General features: G+C 44.5%; 1 protein-coding gene across 5 annotated transcripts in view; it reads right to left on the minus strand.

Annotated features, from left to right (window-relative positions):
- RNF157 (ring finger protein 157) overlaps positions 1-18,571 on the minus strand; it is a 66,240-nt gene that overhangs the window by 20,270 nt on the left and 27,399 nt on the right. For all 5 annotated transcript variants that reach the window (XM_074320777.2, XM_019745566.3, XM_019745568.3 and 2 more), the window contains 4 exons: positions 6,449-6,537; positions 1,309-1,455; positions 729-846; positions 208-274 (listed from right to left, as the gene is read on the minus strand). In XM_074320777.2, coding sequence (XP_074176878.1) covers positions 208-274; positions 729-846; positions 1,309-1,455; positions 6,449-6,537 — 421 coding nt within the window. The remainder of the gene's footprint in view (positions 1-207; positions 275-728; positions 847-1,308; positions 1,456-6,448; positions 6,538-18,571) is intronic.

Raw genomic sequence — 18,571 nt, forward strand, 5'->3', positions numbered from 1 at the left:
GATGTCTGCGCTGTCCCGGGAGGGGCACGTTATAGAACCCAGAGGTGTTCTCATCAGCCCGAGGGCCTCGGGAACAAGTGTGGGGGGATGTAGAGACTATTGGCTGACTCCCACAGACCAGGGGTTGTTGTGGAACCACGGCTGCCGCCAGGCCTGGTGCCACCAAAGGGCAGCGTGTACAGCAAAAGAAGACAGAGGGTAACATACCATCTCCTTCGTCCACCACAGCATGGACCACTAAAGGGTAAACCTCTCGATCCAGATCGAAGCCAAGCTGAAGGGAAAGAAAAAGAACCAAAAAGGGACTTAACATGTTTAAATGGCATAGAATCCATCAGAAAGGAAGGTGTTGCCCAGAATCTCAGCTCTGTTCCTCCTTCATCAGCGTCGTAACCACCCAAGTCCATTTGGTTGAAAGCCACTAGTTTCTTTTTAAAATCTCAGAGATGTACAGCCCTGTAACCTGCAGGTTCTTATCTTTGAACATGGACTTCTCGAAATATCCTAGGCTGGCAGGCTATTTTGGAATAGAAAAATGATGAGGTTAGGTGTATCCTTTCAAGGGTATGAACAAGTTACAAGGCTGCACGTGATCAGGACCTTCACTGCCTGGGCAGCCCCTTTGGCGCTGGCCATGGTGCTACCTGGCCCAGGCCCATCCGGGGCGATGTGCACAGCCCGCCCTGCAGTTCTCCCAGCAGTCGTCGCCTCCACCAGAGGCAGCTCACCTCCTCTTCAGCCCAGTCTGATGGGTCCACGGTGTGGGAGGGCAGGCAGAACTGCTGGCACACCCCTCGCTTGTAGTGCACCGTCTCCGACTGGAGGCTGTTGTCTTTGGGGATGTAGCTATCGATCAAAATAGGAGGAAAGCCAGAGTTAGTATGTCGGCCAGATGGATTTGACCATTCCCTCCGTCTCATGCCTGTTTTCAATTATCAACAGACTCTGGAACAGGACAGAATAGAATAGACGCCACCAGACCTCCTTTATTATCTATTTCCTTTGCTCTCGCTTGGTAATGCTATTGCACTTATCTGTGCAACCCACACACCCAGAGAAAGGTAGATTCACAGATGTGTAACAGCATCATAACGATCTAACGGGCTATGCTGCCATCTGCCACTGCACCAAGATGGCACAATTTAAAGGGAAAGGGTGAAAAGGTGGAGTGCTGTAGAAGATCCAAATTCTGAAACTAGGTCTGGTCTGGTTGCAGAAAAAGAATGTTTTCCTCTATAGGTGTATGCATAGGGCACAGACCCTAACCCGCCCAGGCAGGAAGCGGCTCACCTGGTCTCTTGTTCTTACCTGGCAATACCATTCTGGAACTCCTCTGTGGCCTGATAGTAGATGGTGATGGCCACCCGGGCGTCAGTGTCAAAGGTGAACTCCACGTTGTAATGGACCTTAGCTCTGCTGGCCTCTTCCCCAGGGGTCTTCACTTCCTCACTACATCTAGAAAACCACAAAGACTCAGCCTTTGGGGGGTAGCACATCAGTATGTTTTCATTTTCCTTTTTTGTGTTTTAACTGAACGTACTGTGGACGTGTCTCCATGATCCTAAACTTGGGCGTCCGTTTCCTTCTGAATGATGGCCTTCATGATCGCTACTCTTGGGCATCTAGTGATTTTGGATATTTCACAGCTCTACAATTAACACCCCTGTGCCTTTGCCAGACCTTTTTTTTCTTCAGTTTTTGTTGTAATCAAACTTACGAATCACATAGTTTAAATCGTTTCCACAAGGCTTGTTACAAAAAGCAGCAGGTTTCACCCCTTCCCCTTTCCTCCAATTCAGAGGAAACCACTTCGACCTAATCACATAACTGCATGTTTCTAAATAACATGCTCGTGTTACTACTTCTTGATGTTTCAGCTTTAGGTATCATCTACGACTTCCTATTATAGAAACGAGGATTCTTCTCTTTCCCCGTTCTGCCCCATATAGGTAGTCCCCTCCCCCAGGGTAGTTACTCATGGTTTTGTTAGTGCACTACACTCGTGTCTACAGCACATTCTTCACAGCTCAGCCACAGAGGAATCTCTGATTATTGCTCTTTTGCTGCAGAAGATTTTCTTAGAGTCTGCGCTCATTTCCCCCCAGTTGCTTAGTTTTCTATGGACCTATCACTAAATCACACCCAAACTCTCTGCTGGCCATCTCACTCTCTGGACGTTCAGCTGCACCAGATGTCCTGTGAGTTTTATCTTCTTGAGGGGCTCCCTTCTGGAGCCCTCTGACCTGCTGCTTCTGGACCTTGGGCCCCCTGCAGGGGCACACAGCCACCATCCAGAATCTCCCTCCCCGGGCATCCTGGTGAGTCCCTCTTGCCTCTCTCCTGGGGAATCCTGTTTCTTGCCTCTCCTGGCTTCCTCCTTCTTGGGTTACACTTCCATTTTGGCTTCCCGAAAAGGGGTGTATTGGAGGGGGTGAACTTTTTGAGAGATTTTACTGCACAGTCACACTTCCTTGAAAGTCTGGTGGGGTAAAGAATCCTACGTTATAAATACTTTTAAATAGCCATTTCAGGGCCGGCCGGTGGCTCAGGTGGTTGGAGCTCCGTGCTCCAGACACCGAAGGCTGCCGGTTCGATTCCCACATGGGCCAGTGCCAGATGGCTCAGTTGGTTGGAGCACGGGCTCTCAACCACAAGGTTGCCAGTTCAACTCGACTCCCACAAGGAATGGTGGGCTGCACCCCCTGCAACTAACAACGACAACTGGACCTGTACCTGGAACTGAGCTGCACCCTCCACAACAAAGGTTGAAAGGACAACAACTTGACTTGGAAAAAGTCCTGGAAGTACACACTGTTCCCCAATAAAGTCCTGTTCCTCTTCCCCAGTAAAAAAAAGTTAAAAAAAAAAAAAAAAAGCCATTTCAGAGGATACTGCGTTATCTTTCAGCTTCCAGGGTGCTCTCTAGGAGCAAGAAGCCATTCATTCCAGTTGCTGATTCATTTTTCCATTGACACAGAATCTCCACGGTGCTGGGCACGCAGTGGTCTTTTCAATGTAGAACTCAAATTACGTGTCACTGAAGAGTGCCTTCCTTCTGTGTTCTCTGTTCTCTCTTTCTAGCATCATTAGTTGAATGTTGGACCTTCTGAACTGCTATTCTGGTCTTTGTATCTTTTCTCTTCCATTTTCCGTATCTCTTCCTTTTTGTTCCACTTTCTAGAATATTTCAACTTTCCTTCCTATAGTCTATTGATTTTTTTTTTCATTTCTACTACCATGTTTTTTAATATCTAAGAACTTTTTTGTTCCCTAAACGCTTTGTGTCATTGTGTCCATGGAACAAGAAGACAAGACCTCCTTTCTGTCTCTGAGGCTAGAGACACAGTTTTCCTCTTTCTGCAGAGTTTTGGTTTCCACTTAGTGGGTTTTTTTTCTCCTTCTTTTTGGTTTGTTTTCCACTGTCTTTCACATTATAGACGTTTCTTATACATCTAAGAATCTTTGATTGTCTGATCATATTTAAGAAATGTAAACCCCATGATTAGAACTGCAAGTGCATAGTGGGGCTTGGGGACGCTAGGCTTCTCCCGGGGGCTCATCTGGATCTGTCCAGGAACCTCCAATGCCAGTCTCTTTGGTCTTCCCATCTGAGTGGGTCCGATTCCCCAGAGGACAGTTTTTCCCTTTGCTGACAAAGGACTGGCTGCTGGTATTCTGGGGCTGGGAGTGGAGGGCAGGCTGGAGGGCTCAGTACCCAGTGCGCCTAAATTCACTTCATCCATTTTTAGTACTGAGCCCAGTCCTTAGCTGTGCCCGCGTCCCCTAAGTCCACAGATTCTGTTGAGACTCATCTGCTAGCCTTTTGCCAGGGTGTGGGCATGGCCATCCTGGCTGTGTGGTGCAAGGGAGGGGAGCTGACTTCTCAAGCAGACTTTCCGCCGTCCTCCTTTTCGCTTTCCACCCTGACGTCCCGAGTACCCAGTGCCCCCAATTCCTGAGCCTTTGGGACATCACAGCACAAACTGGGTGGCTCTCAGCTTTTCCTTCTGCTCGCTCAGACTTCTGATTTCTTGGATCTGCTGAGTCATTTAACATTCACCATCTGTTTCCAGCTTCTATAATTTTGTTGCTGCTGCTCCTTTCCCATTCTCCCAGTTCTTGTGAATTTGTGCTTTTAAAAAATAGTTGTTTAAACTATCATTATTTAGTGGGTTTTGAGAGGAAGCAGAAGTAGATGCTCAATCCTCCATCTTTACGTGGAAACCTGAGAATCAGAATTCATTCCCATACTCTCAGAAAAACAAACTAAAAACACCTTTTGCCATAACATTTATTGAACACCAAGTATTTTCCCTTCCATTATCTTGTTTACTTTTGACAACAGCTGTGAAAGGTAACGTGTATTACCACTTTTCACCCACAAAAAGCCTGAAGCTCAGAGTCCTATTCGGGCAAACTGCCATGGAGCAGGGAGTTTGGCCTCCCAAGCCGGGTTCCAACACATCCCAGCTGTCCTAGAGCTGTGGCCAGGCTGCCCCGTCAGAGGCGGGGACCCCACAACAGCTCAGAGACGTGCACCTGTCTCCATCAAACATATGAGCAGGCCATATGTGATGACAGACACAAAATGGACATGGTAGTTGACTGCTGGAAGGTTCCCAAGGCCTCAGGAATCTCAGTCTATTCTGTCCCCCTCGGAGGGAGACCGTTCGCCCAGCTGCAGACAGTTCTGTAGCAAGAATCCCTGCCTAGCTCTCTGGTCCCCAGAATTGACCACAGGGGTGGGAGAGTAGCCGGGGAGGCAAACAAAAGTTCAGGGACAAATAAAATACAAAAACAAAAAGAGAGAGAGAGAGAAAAACAGATTTGTGGTTGCTTAAGCCTAGAAGAGGGGTTTGAGGAATAACTGCTAATGTGTACAGGGTGTTTTTTGGGGTGATGAAATGTTCTAAAATTAGACGGTGGTGTGATGATTGTACAAGTCTGTGGCTATACTAAAAACCACTGAATTGTATGCGTTAAGTGGGTGAATTGTATGGTCTGTGAATTATATCTCAATAAAGCTGTGATATTAAAACAAAATAAACTTCCAAATGCTGATAACACTGACCTATACAAGCATAAAATGGTCTGAGTCACCTGCAACTAAGATTGTCCATTCAGAGAAAATTGGGACCTCTGACTTGCCCTAACCAAATCTGTCTCCTGAGGACGCAGTGACCTAAGCAGACAGATGCTATCCGGAGGGCAGTATCTGTTTAAAAATTATACTGTCTGGGGGACGGTACAAAGAAAGCATATCAATGATAATTAATACTGATGATGATTATTAAACAACCAATCCAGGGCACTTTGAGTTCCTCAGAGGAAGGGCTTATGAGATTAAGAATAAATTAAAAAGCAAATATAAGTAATAAATAAAGATTTCATACCCCTCAAATATATGGTGATGGAAGGAGAACTGACTCTGGGTGGTGAACACACAATGTGATCTATAGATGATGTAATACAGAATTGTATACCTGAAATCTATGTAACTTTACTAACAATTGTCACCCCAGTAAACTTTAACTATAAAACAAAACAAACAAAGATTTCAGGGGCCAGCCCGGTGGCTCAGGCGGTTAGAGCTCCATGCTCCTAACTCTGAAGGCTGCCGGTTCGATTCCCACATGGGCCAGTGGGCTCTCAACCACAAGGTTGCCAGTTCAATTCCTCGAGTCCCGGAAGGGATGGTGGGTAGTGCCCCCTGCAACTAAGATTGAACAGGGCACCTTGAGCTGAGCTGCCGCTGAGCTCCCATCCCAGATGGCTCAGTTGGTTGGAGTGCGTCCTCTCAACCACAAGGTTGCCGGTTCAACTCCCGCAAAGGATGGTGGGCTGCGCCCCCTGCAACTAGCAACTGGACCTGGAGCTGAGCTGCACCCTCCACAACTAAGACTGAAAGGACAACAACTTGAAGCTAAACAGCACCCTCCACAACTAAGGTTGAAAGGACAACAATTTGACTTGGAAAAAAAGTCCTGGACGTACACACTGTTCCCCAATAAAGTCCTGTTCCCCTTCCCCAATAAAATCTTTAAAAAAAAAAAAAAGACTCGTGATTCTGAATCACATAAACATTTCTAAAAAAAAAAAAAGATTTCATATCCCAAGTTCCAATATCCCATTTTTACCCAGGCTTGCTGAGATACCTGCAAAATTCACGTTTCCCCCTCAATCATTCCTCTTTTTAAAACAAATGCATAAAGGAGGGATAATGACTGCTTCCCAGCAAATGGAAGTTCTTCACAAACACAGAGGTGAGGTCTGAACTAGAGGTGCTGAGCCCTCCCCTAGGAGGCGCCGCTCTCAGGGCCCGAGAAGTTCCCCGCCTGAGGCCCAGAGGACCAGGCTCTGGGGTCAGCACAACTGTTCCTGAGTCTCTGGGGGGAGCTGGCTGCCCCCACACGAAGGAGGGCACCCGGCCTGAGCCCCGGGGACTTACTTGACGAGTCTTAGTGTGTCCTTTCGGATGTTGATCAGGCTTCTCAGAGTCTTCACTGGTTCTTGGGGAGGTGGGGCAGCATAAGGAAACTGTCAGAAAGAAAGTGGGAGAAGGCAGTGTGTTTATAGAGACCAACAACTGTCCCTCACAGGGACAGGGTGACAAAGAACAGCCTTGCGAGGTGAGGTGGGCAGGCGCCAGTGTATTAAGTATGTGAGGACACCGAGGTCTGACGTGTCAAGTGAACCTGCTCAAGGTCACAGCCAGTGGTAGAACTGGGATTCGATTTGGTGTCAAAAGAACTGATGTGGATTTATTTGCTTTTCCCATTAGATGAAGCTTATCTGAGTCAGCACTCGAAATGCGGATAACTAATAAAAACTCCTACTGAAGTGGCACATACCAAAGGGACACACCGTGGCTGAGTTAATCACAAAAGGCTTTTCCACCTGCCCTTCGATGACAGGGAGCCAGGCCTGCAAGGTTTTCCCCTCAGGGAAGCCACATGGTGTCTTAGGAATGTAGGAGCTGCAAATATAAAGAGGACCCCATCTCGTGCACAGAGCTAAGGCCTGCAGTCCCTGCAAAACACATTTTTCCTGCAGCTGATCTTCAAATGTGAGCCGAGAGAGAGCTCCTTTGGGGTCATCAAAGTTTTATGGTTGTCCAGCATTTACCATACACTTTTCCCCTTTCCCCACACAGACATCTGGATTTGAGTTCTGAGTTGATGATAGTGAGGAGATATGAAAGGGGAAATATAATACCGTGTTTCCCCGGACCATCAGCTCTAATGCATCTTTTGGAGCAAAAATTAATACAAGACCAGGTCTTATTTTAATATAAAACCGGGTCTTTATAATATATGATATGATATAAAAGATAATATAATATATAACATAATACCGCGTCTTATTTTAATATAAGACTGGGTCAATATAATACAATATAATAATACAATATAATACTGGGTCTTATATTAATTTTTGCTCCAAAAGACGCAGTAGAGCTGATGGTCCGGCTAGGTCTTATTTTTGGAGAAACACGGTAGTAAACAATTGAACTGGAAATTGCTTTCAGAAGATTAATAATGATTTTAAATGTTCCCAGTATCGTTCTGATGTTATTTGGGTAATAAAAATTTTTTGCATCTGACTCACAGAAAACCCACTAGCCTTTGTTGCTTTGGAAAACTGTGGTAGCCCAGAAGAGTCGCCCTCCCGGTGCAGGTTTCACCATGGTGAGAAAACGGGACACCATGGTGAGCTTGATTGTGCCTTCACAGATCTTTGCTGAATGTGGTTCTCGCACTTGGAAAACATAGCTTAACCTACAGTATGTCTCATTTTCCAGATTCACTATGATTGCTGATGACTCACATGTGTGAATGTGACTCTTAAGAAAATACTTTCAATCTAAATGATCAGATGTGCATTCAGATTACCCACTACATTGAAACATTTTATGTTTTCATTGACACATTTAACATGTATTCTTTCAAAATATGATAGTTGGTTTTTCTAGTTACAAAGTAATACACGTTCACGCAGACAACTTGAAAAACACAAGAAAGGACAAAACCAGCCATCCTTTCACCACTCAGTGATGGCAACGTTAACACAGCAGAGTGTCTTTCCAGAAAGGCACCCTTCCACCCATCTGCCCACCCACCCACCCGTCTCTGTATCTATGCGCTGTTTCAAACTATACATACTATTTTATAGTCTCTTTTTCACTTAGAAAGGCATGGTAAACGTTTTTAAAGTCTATAATTTGACAACGTAACCACTCACATTAGAGACAGGAGCATACTTCATTTAATCAATTCCATATTATTCAGTGTTTTAAGTTGGTTTTACTTTGTTTTTGCTGATACAAATGTGGTGGTGAGAGCCTTGTTCTTACATTTCTACATGCTTGTTTGCTTACTTCCTTAGGACAAATTCCTAGAAGTGGAATTACTGGATCAAAGAGTAAGCATATTTTTAAGACTTTTTAAAATATTTTGCCAAGTTGTTCTCCAGAAAGCTGATTTCGATTTTGCTCTCCTACTAGCAGCATATCAGGAGACTTTTACACAGGAAGGCTGAAATCCTGGTTCCGATCCCATCTGTGGCCCATTCCTCCACCCCTGACTTTCCTAGGCTGTCACACTAAAGGAATTTAAAACAATTTTAAAACAAGCTTAAGCAAAATGTAATTAGGCAAGAAAATCCGACACAAATGCTAGTCTATTCTAAAGCCAAAATAAATGACTTTGGGATTAAAATTTTTTTCTGGAGTAGCAAAGTTAATCATATTCATTTGTGTAGGTACTTGGGAGTCAGCCATAACTCCTATTTGAGTTAAAAAAAAAAAAAAAAAAAAAAAAGATAGGTTCTTCCTTCACTCTTTTCCCTTTCTCCTCCATACCCTCCAAAAAAGAAAAACAAAAGGAGGAAAAACAAACAAACAGAAAACCTTGTGCTCTTCGTCTTCCATTTAGAATATTACCTCAGCCTTAATTCTCTTTGAAAGGTACTGACCCGAAAGATTTGGTCCGTAAGGCCCTGAGCAGACCAAAAGGCTGTCTTCATTATGAAAAGTAAAATGAAATTCTAGAAGCTGCCCTTAGGTTCCTTTATAAGGCTGTTAAGAATTGATTTACTCCAGGACAACGTCTGAGAAACGGGAAGGCATTCCACAAGCCCATATGGAGCTCGAGGCAAGAAGTCAGGACATGCCTGACAATGCCTGGCGGTCTTCCTCCATCAGTGGGCCTGGTGCTGGGTTACTTCCCGTTTCCTGGCCGAGCTGTGCCAGGGCGTTGCATGGAGAAAAAAGTCTCTGGCTGGTCTTCTTTGTATCCACTCACTCCCTAAATTAGTGAGACATCTACTGAGTCCTACTATGTGCCAGGCATCACACTGGGTTCTTTAGCTGTATTTCTTCATTTTCCTTTATTTAATTGTAGTAAAATACACATGACATGAAGTTTATCACTGTAACCATTCTAAGGACACTGTTTGGTGGCATGAAGTACAGTCACTGTCAGGCTACCATCACCGCCATCCATCTCCAGTTCCGATTCGTTCTTATTTAATGTTCTCGACACTAACAGATGTGTCTACCATGCCCACCAGATCGTAAGCTCCTGGAGGACAGCCTGACACTCAGGAGGAACTTGAAAATGTGCTGGTTGACTGAACAAATGAAGGCTGTCAGTATTAACATCCCGATTTTGCTTATAAAGAAACAGAGACTCAAAAGATTAATGTGATTACGAAGGTCCCAGGGCTAATGAGTAGCAGAACCAGGATTTAAAGCCAAAAGCCAAGCTCTTTCTATTACAGCTCCCTCGTCTACCACAGGGCCAGTCTACGGGTTGTTCTGATCCTGGGAGTGTTCTAGAAACCTGAGGGGAGTGCAGAGTCTGACAGCTAACCATTCATTGCAGTAGCTTCAGAAGCCAGTTCAGGTTCTGGAAACAGGCGGAACTCTGGATGGCACCCTTAGACTCAGGCAGCAGTCCATACAAAAGCATACCTCATCCTTTTACATTTTAACGGGAGTATCTAAGGTCCTTGCAGAGAAAAGTTTTCTCGAAGCACAGCATGACCAAATCTTTTTGTGTGTAAGATCTAACAGCACCTTACACATTTGTGTAAGACACAAATGGACACACAGGCTATGACGATGTCACAGAACACCGCCGGCAGCCACCTCGGAAGCAGTCACCCTTCACCTTCTGCTCAAGATACTCAAATTCGTGTTCCTGGTACATATTTCTAAACCGCGGTGGTTTCTCCTCTAAATTATTTTCAAAGGACAAAGACAGTCACCCATTCATTTAACATGCTTGCTGTACCCTGTGGACTGTGCTAGGCCTGGGGTTCAGGGGGGGACCCGGCACCCCTTCTCCTAGTTCTGTCTGTAAGGGGCCCCAAACCCTGACAGCGTGCATCTGGTGCACGGCACTCGGGCACACCACCCTCCCTGGACTGGCCTGCAGTGTCTGTACTGACACAAGCCCAAATCTCAGAGCAACTGAAATCCCAAACACCTCAGGGCCAGGATGGGAGTGCAGTCCCGGCTCAGCCGGATGAGCTCTTTCAATGGGCCCCAGGGGTTGCTAATGAAGGCTCTGTGAGAAAACTGAGCAAGTTCCTCTTTGGCCCTTTATCCTGGTGTTCATCAGTTCATCAGTTTCCGTTTCCGTTTGCCTTATATCGGCAAAGTGCCACCTGGTGGCCAGAGGCGGAACTGCCAGTTTAGATGGACCGGAAGCGGCACTCGTGTGTGTGTGTGTGTGTGTGTGTGTGTGTGTGTGTGTGTGTGTGTGTGTGTATGTGTGCGCGCGCGCGTGTGTGTGTGTGCGCGCGCGCAGATACACACACATATGTATGTGTATATCAACAACATAGCTTAGAGTTTTAAAATTCATTCTAATTTCAACTATTTTGTTAAACTACCCCTACAGGCGCACTCACATTTTTGTTGTAGTAGGATACATGGTCACAATGCCTACGAGACAGTAGGTTATCTTAGCTTATTTCAGTTTAAATTACTGGGCAATTCCCAGTGGTCTATAAACAAAAGACTATAATTCACTCATAAAAATAAATAATTAACTTTGATTAAACGTTTTTGGAAAAGTACATAATTTGCTAACGTTTGCTATCCGATTCAGGCCTGACCGTGGGCACACAGCGTCCCGCTTTGGCCACTGCGAGCGCCTCCTAGCGGGCTGGCGCCTGTGTCCTTCCCATGTTCCCCTCAGGTGCTGAGCACCTCCTCACTTGCTGGTACCACACGATAAGCCAGGTTCACCTGTTTTACCTGTCCTATCTCTGAACCTGATCACGTCCCCAAGGAGCCCTGGCTCCTTTTCAGAGAAGTGTACCTCATACCATTACTTGCTTACTAATTTTTCACTGATGAACGCTTGGTCATTTCCAGGTTATTACAAACAAAGATGCAATGAACATTCCTTGAAAGAAATCTTAATAGGAAAAGAAGGGGGGGCATAAAAGAAAACAAATTAATATGTACAAATGCAGTGTTTACTTAGGAAAGAAAAAGCCCAAATGCCAAAAATCTGCTTCCAAAGAAAATCCTTTTAGACAATTTATAAAACAGAAAAGTGCTCATTTTCTGTATTAGCAGACATGTAATATTTATGCCAAAGAATCAAATAATAGTTACTATGGAAACCAACATCTGGGGGTCACATGAATAACTCATTTACAGCACTACAAAAACCTTTGTTTGAATAGGTTTTGGGGCATTTATATTTAAATTTCAGTTCCTTTTTATTTGATGCCTGGTTATTTTCTCAGCTTTCTCTACTTCCTCTCTTCTCAGAAATGTAGCGTGTCCAAGACTTACCAGTGGGTATTTTTAGACTGGTGATGCTTTAGAACATTTTCTTAGATCAGTGTCAGGGGAGAACAGTTTAGTCTCTGCTTGAATGCTACAAAATGAATACAAATTTGCCTACTTAACCAGCTGCAGCCGAAGACAGACTCTACGGGGCCTGCCCGTAGACCAGAGTGTCAATGAGCTATATTTACAGCAGTAAAACCCCCTTTCACTAATTTTCCATCCTGTCCTCGTGGGGAGTTAATCACCAGTGTAGAAAGGTGATCACAAAGCTGATGAGAAGCAAGGCAGAGGGTGTCACAAGATGACCTTAACACAAAGATGCTGTGTCCAGGTTTGGTTACCAAAGGAATCGATCCAAGGAGGCAGTCTATTTATAGCCTGTTAACTTCCCTGCTTGGTCCCCTGGCAGGGAGCACACACAATGTCATGGCTATGTGACATCACATCTAATGTTGACCTTTTCCAAAATATTTAAATCCTAGTATGAGTATGTCCGATTAACCAGTTCTCTCTGTTCACCCTAACAAGTGATAAGCGTGAAAAATCCACTGCAGAGTAAAGCACAGATCTCCGTCAATGACCATCGCAGACCATTTTTTCTCCCTTTTCCTATGGTTTGGGCCTTGGCTCATATTGTTTGGGAATACTGAGACAAAGCAACCCCTTCAGGACCATTCTGATATCAAATGTGCCCCTGGGGATATGTGGACTGCTTTGACGACAACTGAAAGCTACTCAACTTCCGGTTCCTCACTGATAGGAAGCCCTCCCAAAGACACAGGCCCCTGCCAGCAGGATACAACACCCAATCACACTGAGCTTCTAAAGTTCAAGTACCTTCTTCAAAATGAGCTTTTTAAATACAAAGGATTTTGCTCAACACCACCTAATATTTGGGAGAGTTAAAAGGGAAAAAGGTGTGCTTTTAGTCAAGCAGACAGTCACCATTTCCCTCCAGCAAGGCGGTAAGTAAATAACGACTAATGGGGGCAGCCAGTTAGCTCAGTTGGTTAGAGCGTGGTGCTCTTAACAACAAGGTTGCAGGTTCAATCCCCGCATGGGCCACTGTGAGCTGCGCTGTCCACAACTAGATTGAAAAAAACTGCTTGACTTGGAGCTGATGGGCCCTGGAAAAACACACTTAAAATAAATAAAATAATGACTAATGGTCAGAGAAACTAGTCCTTTCAGATAAGCACCCCATTCTAGATGCCTGACTTCCGGATTTCATCTGGTCAGGAAATTCATAACCCAGCTCACAAATAAGAATCCATTTGCAAGTAAGATATTTTGAGATACCTGATACTGTATGTAAATTATATGCCTAGAGAGGCAAACACCAGTCAAAATAGGTATTTAAAAATATACAACACCTGTTTTTTCCCCAAAGAAGCCTAATATAACTATTACGTCCTAGATGGTGAACCTCAGAGACACAATGCAAACATCCACAATACACCATGTTCAGGGTCCAGCTCCAAGGTTGATGTACGTCACTGGCAGGTCTCGCATCCTGTGTTCCATGCCCGACCCTTCCTTGGCCTCCTACCTGAGGTCTCTGCATCCCTCCACGTCTGTCACCTACCACATCTCAGTTAATCCTTGTAAGTGTCCTTTCCTGAGTCACATCCTTCAATACTTCCAATTTTCCTCGTCTCAGCAGCTGCCTCTGAATGGCTCTTCCTCTTTTGACCGATTTCCTGCTTGCTGCTAAGACCCTTGACTTCTGATCATCTTTCAGGGCTTGTCAGAGGTGATTCCAGTTCATCAAGAATAAATAGGTGCCCTAGTATTAACCATAAGCTTCCTGAGGCTAAAAATAGCCAAGTTCCAAGTTTAAACATAGGGCAAAGCAAAGATGGCACAACAGATAGTAATTCCCCAGCAGCACTACATGGCTGAGTCTCCTAACATCACTAGCTGCTTCCTGGGTTTATAATCTGCGACTGGCCATTCATACAAAGGTTTTTTAAAGCTCTACTTAACAATCTGTCAAGAAGGCACAACCCCACAATTAAGTGGGAAGTCAAAGTTCAGCAAGAGGATTTAGTGACTGGCTTCCAACAAATCAATCATGGAAAAGACCTGCAGTGGATAAACCTGACAGACTCCACCTTGACCAAGAGCTCAAGGTCACTATCCCCAGGAATAAGTCACGAGCTACTATGTGCCTCTGATATGATGCTATAAGAAGGGCACTCACCTCTGCAGCATTCTTCCCCTAAATTCATAACCCTGCTCCAATCACAAAACAACATCAGAAAATACAAAATACCTAACCAGTACATCTCAAAATTGTCAAGGTCATGAAAAATAAGGGAAAACCCCAGAAACTGTCAGAGATTGGAGGAGATGAAGGAAACATGACAACCACAGGTAATGTGGGTCCTGGATTAGATCCTGGAACTGAAAAAATGACATTAGTGGAAAAATGGGTGTAGCCCTAATAAAGTCTGTAGTTTTTCCAATTTTTTTAGTTTGGACAAATATACCGTGGTTATGTAAGATGTGAACATTAGAGAAAGCTGCGTGAAGGGTATATGGGAATTCCCTACTATCTTTGCAATTCTTCTATATCAAATTATTTTAAAAAATAAGTTCTGCAAGAGGAATGCTTAGATGAAATGGAAAGCAGAGGATCTCAAGGTCCAAGGTGTAGGTCTCAGCTCTTGTACGGCTGGTTGTGTGACTTTAGACTAATCGTTGCACCCTAGTAATTCTCCACTTCCTTGCCAGTAAAATAGGCTTAATAATCACTACCTCACAATTTGTGAGATTAAAGGCTGTATAAACCAAGGTCCAGTCAGGAAAACAGAAACCACACCAGTTATTTTTATGGAGAGAATTTAAAATAAGGAACTAGTTAAACAGGTATTGAAGAACTAAAACACTACAAGGGGACACTGAGCTGACAGAGGGAGGGAGGGAGGGAGAGAGGGAGAGGGAGAGAGGGAGAGGGGGGGTAGGGGGGAGGGGGAGAGGGGAGGGGGAGAGGGGGAGGGGGAGGGAGAGAGAAGGGGGGAGAGAGAGAGAGAAAGAGAGAGAGAGAGAGAGAAAGAGATGGCAGGAAGCAGCTATTAGTCCTAGGGCCGATAGAACAAGGGGCAGAGCTTGGGGTTGTCAGATCCTGAAGCACCCCCCGCCCCAAACTGGGACTCAAACTTCTGAGGTGGGTGAACTACCCCTTCTCTTCCCGCCCTGCAGGCCCGCTAGCGCCCCCTATTGGCATATTGATGCAGAACACAGCGGTGGTCGGGAAACGTGGCGCTGGGAGTCCCAGCAGCAACACGGAGCCCAAGTTTAGAGGGTGGTTTGGGGCTGCGAAACAACTTAATTGTTCACTGTGAAAGAACTCTGTAGACTGTAAATGTCACCTGCTAGGACTTATTTTTATCATAACTTCTATTAAGCTCCTAGGCGAACATGTTCCCCCTCTTTCCTTTAAAAAATATGTCACAGTTATGGATTAGTAGATCCACCTCTGGTGTTTACAGCGTTTAAGATTTTAATAAATGGAAAATACGGCTAGGTACTACATTCTAGTCTATAATTACAGACCTTTACGGCAAAGCCTGCTTATCAGTGCTGTCTTGTGAAGATCAACCTCGTCTGATTAATTTCTGTAATAATCAGGGCTACTATTTCAGTTGACTGGCCTGGCAAGACCATTTTAGAGAGTGAAATAAGTGTGCTGCTTACGGATGCGACTTACACGTGACCAACTGTTAAGCTATGTGATCCAGAAGTCTTTGACTTTTATAGACTTTTGTAGAATAGTTTCATTAGAATTTAAGGCCACCCTATATCTCTTTAAAAGCTGAAAAAGTTAACCAAAGTTTTCTTTGAAATGCAACACCAATAAGTACAGTTTCCCGTAAGATGGGGTGTACAACAGGAAACAGAGGTGAGAGTACGTACACCAAGTTTCAGTATGTTTCAAAGAAATTTCGAGGAAATTCCTACAACATGGGCTTTAGTTTCACTGCTGAATACCAGAGTTCTTTGTGCTCTGGTTTGTTAAGGAACATAATAACATTAAACAACAAACCAAAAGTTCAAGCGTTTAGTGGCATTTTCCAAGTCAGCAAAAGTTATGTCATAAAGTTCCTTTCTCAGAGCTTCTGTAAGGCTGTCTACACTTCATTTATTACTTTCCCTTATGTGGGTATGTGTCTGATTTTCCTGGAGATTATAAATTGGAGGGCAAAAATCCATGGGGGAGCCGTCTTTGTCTGACCTGCAGTGGTTAGACCAGCATACGTAGAGGACAGAAACAGATATCTGTAGAATGGACAGATGAGAAGGTCTTCGGGGAGACTACAGCATGTAGTGGTGACTCCCCAGATTTTGAACATTTGCCCCTCAGACTAAATGGCAGGCTGGCACAATTAATGGTCACAAAATAATTGAAAAAAAGACTGCCATGTTTGTGGGTTTGTCTCTTTTTAAATAAAGAGTTTGTGGAATAACATTTATTAAGTTTAGAAGCTGAGACACTCTGGTCCTGCCAAGAGCTGTGTGCAAAACGGGAGAAGGAAATGGTTTCGTGAAAGCAGTACAACGCCAGGGGCTGGAAGACCAGGTCCTGCCTCGGTTCTCACACCTACTGACAGGGGAGCCCTGGGCATCGGTTTCCTCATTTATAAAATGGGACTCACAGCCCTTGTCTATCTTGTAGGGTGATTCTGATCAAGGAAATAATGTTTGAAAGTCATATCAACAGTTTATCATGAGTGACTATCAGCGGCTATCATTAGTGATAATTTTACCTTCTTTGAAGAATTTTACCTGCAATATCATTTTGAATACTTGGAAAAAAAGACTGAACAAGTGAAATAGCGGCCATTAGATAAGTATGTCTTATCTATGACTCCCAAAGCTCTTGGATGAAATACAGTTGGGACGTGTCTCACTTTGTTGTGACCCAGGAGAATTACGGTGACTCCGCCCCACACTCCACTGGACTTTAACGTCTTGGGCACAGCAACCCCCATGGAGACACACAAATCCTTAACACAGTGACTGGAAGGCTCTTTGAGACTCTCAGTCTATGATGAAAAGGAAATGGAAGACTGTTTAACATAAAACGAGAGTGACACAAGCTGGCCTCTTGTCTGTTGTGATCCGGGCTGTCTAACAGACATGTGACTTCTGCAGGGCAATTGTAAACAGTCACAAACCAGGGGAGGAAATGAAGCACAGGCCTGAGAGGGACGGGCTGTCCTGCCGAGACACCAGCACAGCGGCTGGGAGCGGGCTGAGCGCTGGGACGCAGAAGCAACCCTGACCTGCCACCCGCCCACTGCCATGTGCACACACAGCGCCTGGGCATCTCAGTGGCACACACCACAGACAGGGCTCCCTGGGCTTTTTGGGGCCCAGGCCTCAGAGAACACTGGCACGTCTGTGAACCACCACTCCTTTCCAAGACATATATAGTATATATTTTTTAAAGTCAGGTCTATGTAGGTATAATTTACATTCAGTAAAATTCACCCTTTTTACTGTACAGTTCTATGAATTTTGACTAATACATACAGCTAGATAACCACCATCATAATCAAGGACATTTCCGTCTCCCCCCCCCCCCAAACGTTCCTTCCTGCCCTTCTGAGGTCAACCCCTTCCTCCACCCTGTCCCTGGCGACCACTGATCTGTTTCCTATCCCTATAGTTTTGCCCTTTCCAGAATGACAAGACACATTCTTTACAAAGCTTAAATAAAACAGCCAAAGGCCTCATTCAACTCGCACAGATCACTGTGTGTTCAGCTGCTGTATCAGAAGGAGGGAACAGACAGCTCAGGGTGTGATGGGTGCCGAGGGCAGCAAAATCCACTGCAGCCTGAGATAACTGCCAGCTCCACTGAAAGCAGGACACGTCGCAGGGAGATTTAAGCAGCTCTTTAAATCCGAAGACAAAGGCCTCTTATTCTGAATTGTCCTGATGTGAATACCCTGCTTCCCTCTTTCATGATTGCATCGTCCTAGACACAACTAGATTTCCTTCCAGTTCAAGTGAGACTTTGGTGTTAAAAGAAAACACAAATTACTACAGCTGGAACTGAATGCAGAGTAATAAATTCTCTAAAGGTAAAAAGCTCGAGTTTCAGTAGAATGTTCTCTCTCCTGTCAGATTTGGCTTGACCTCACATTGAGTCATTTTCTGCCTTGTGAAATACTGAAGTTTAATTGAACTCTGCACAACTGCAGGCTACCATAAAGGAAAGCACAACAGACGCATGAATGCAAAAAAGTGACAATTAAGAGCCCCGTGGCAAATCTAGAAGGGAAATAGCAAATTACTTTCTTGCACAAGGTCATATTACAGCTATTATTTTGAAAAACTTTTAAAAATTTTACAGAAGGAAAACCCTTGTACCTGCACCTTCAAAGCGTAAATTATATTGTTTATTCAATGCTCTTTCTACTCTATGTAATAAATTATTTACACAAGTCATCAGGAAAATGAAAATTAATTCTGTACACTCACCAGGATGGCTAAAATGAAAAAGACGGAAAACACTAGGTGCCGGGGACTCTAAAGCCCGCTGTGGGAGGAAAATCAACACAATCGCTCTGGAAAACTGTTTAGCAGTATCTACTACAGCAGAGACTATGCCCCAGCAATGCCACTGCTAAAAACACTCCTCACAGATACACAAGACATATAATACACTGTTCAGAGCAGCGCTATTCCTCATAGCTAAAGTACCCCGCACACTAGAATGCCAAATGCTATCAACAGCAGGGGAGACCG

This window comes from Rhinolophus sinicus, chromosome 12 (assembly GCF_057876585.1).
Source record: "Rhinolophus sinicus isolate RSI-liver-muscle chromosome 12, RSI-T2T, whole genome shotgun sequence".
NCBI lineage: Eukaryota > Metazoa > Chordata > Mammalia > Chiroptera > Rhinolophidae > Rhinolophus > Rhinolophus sinicus.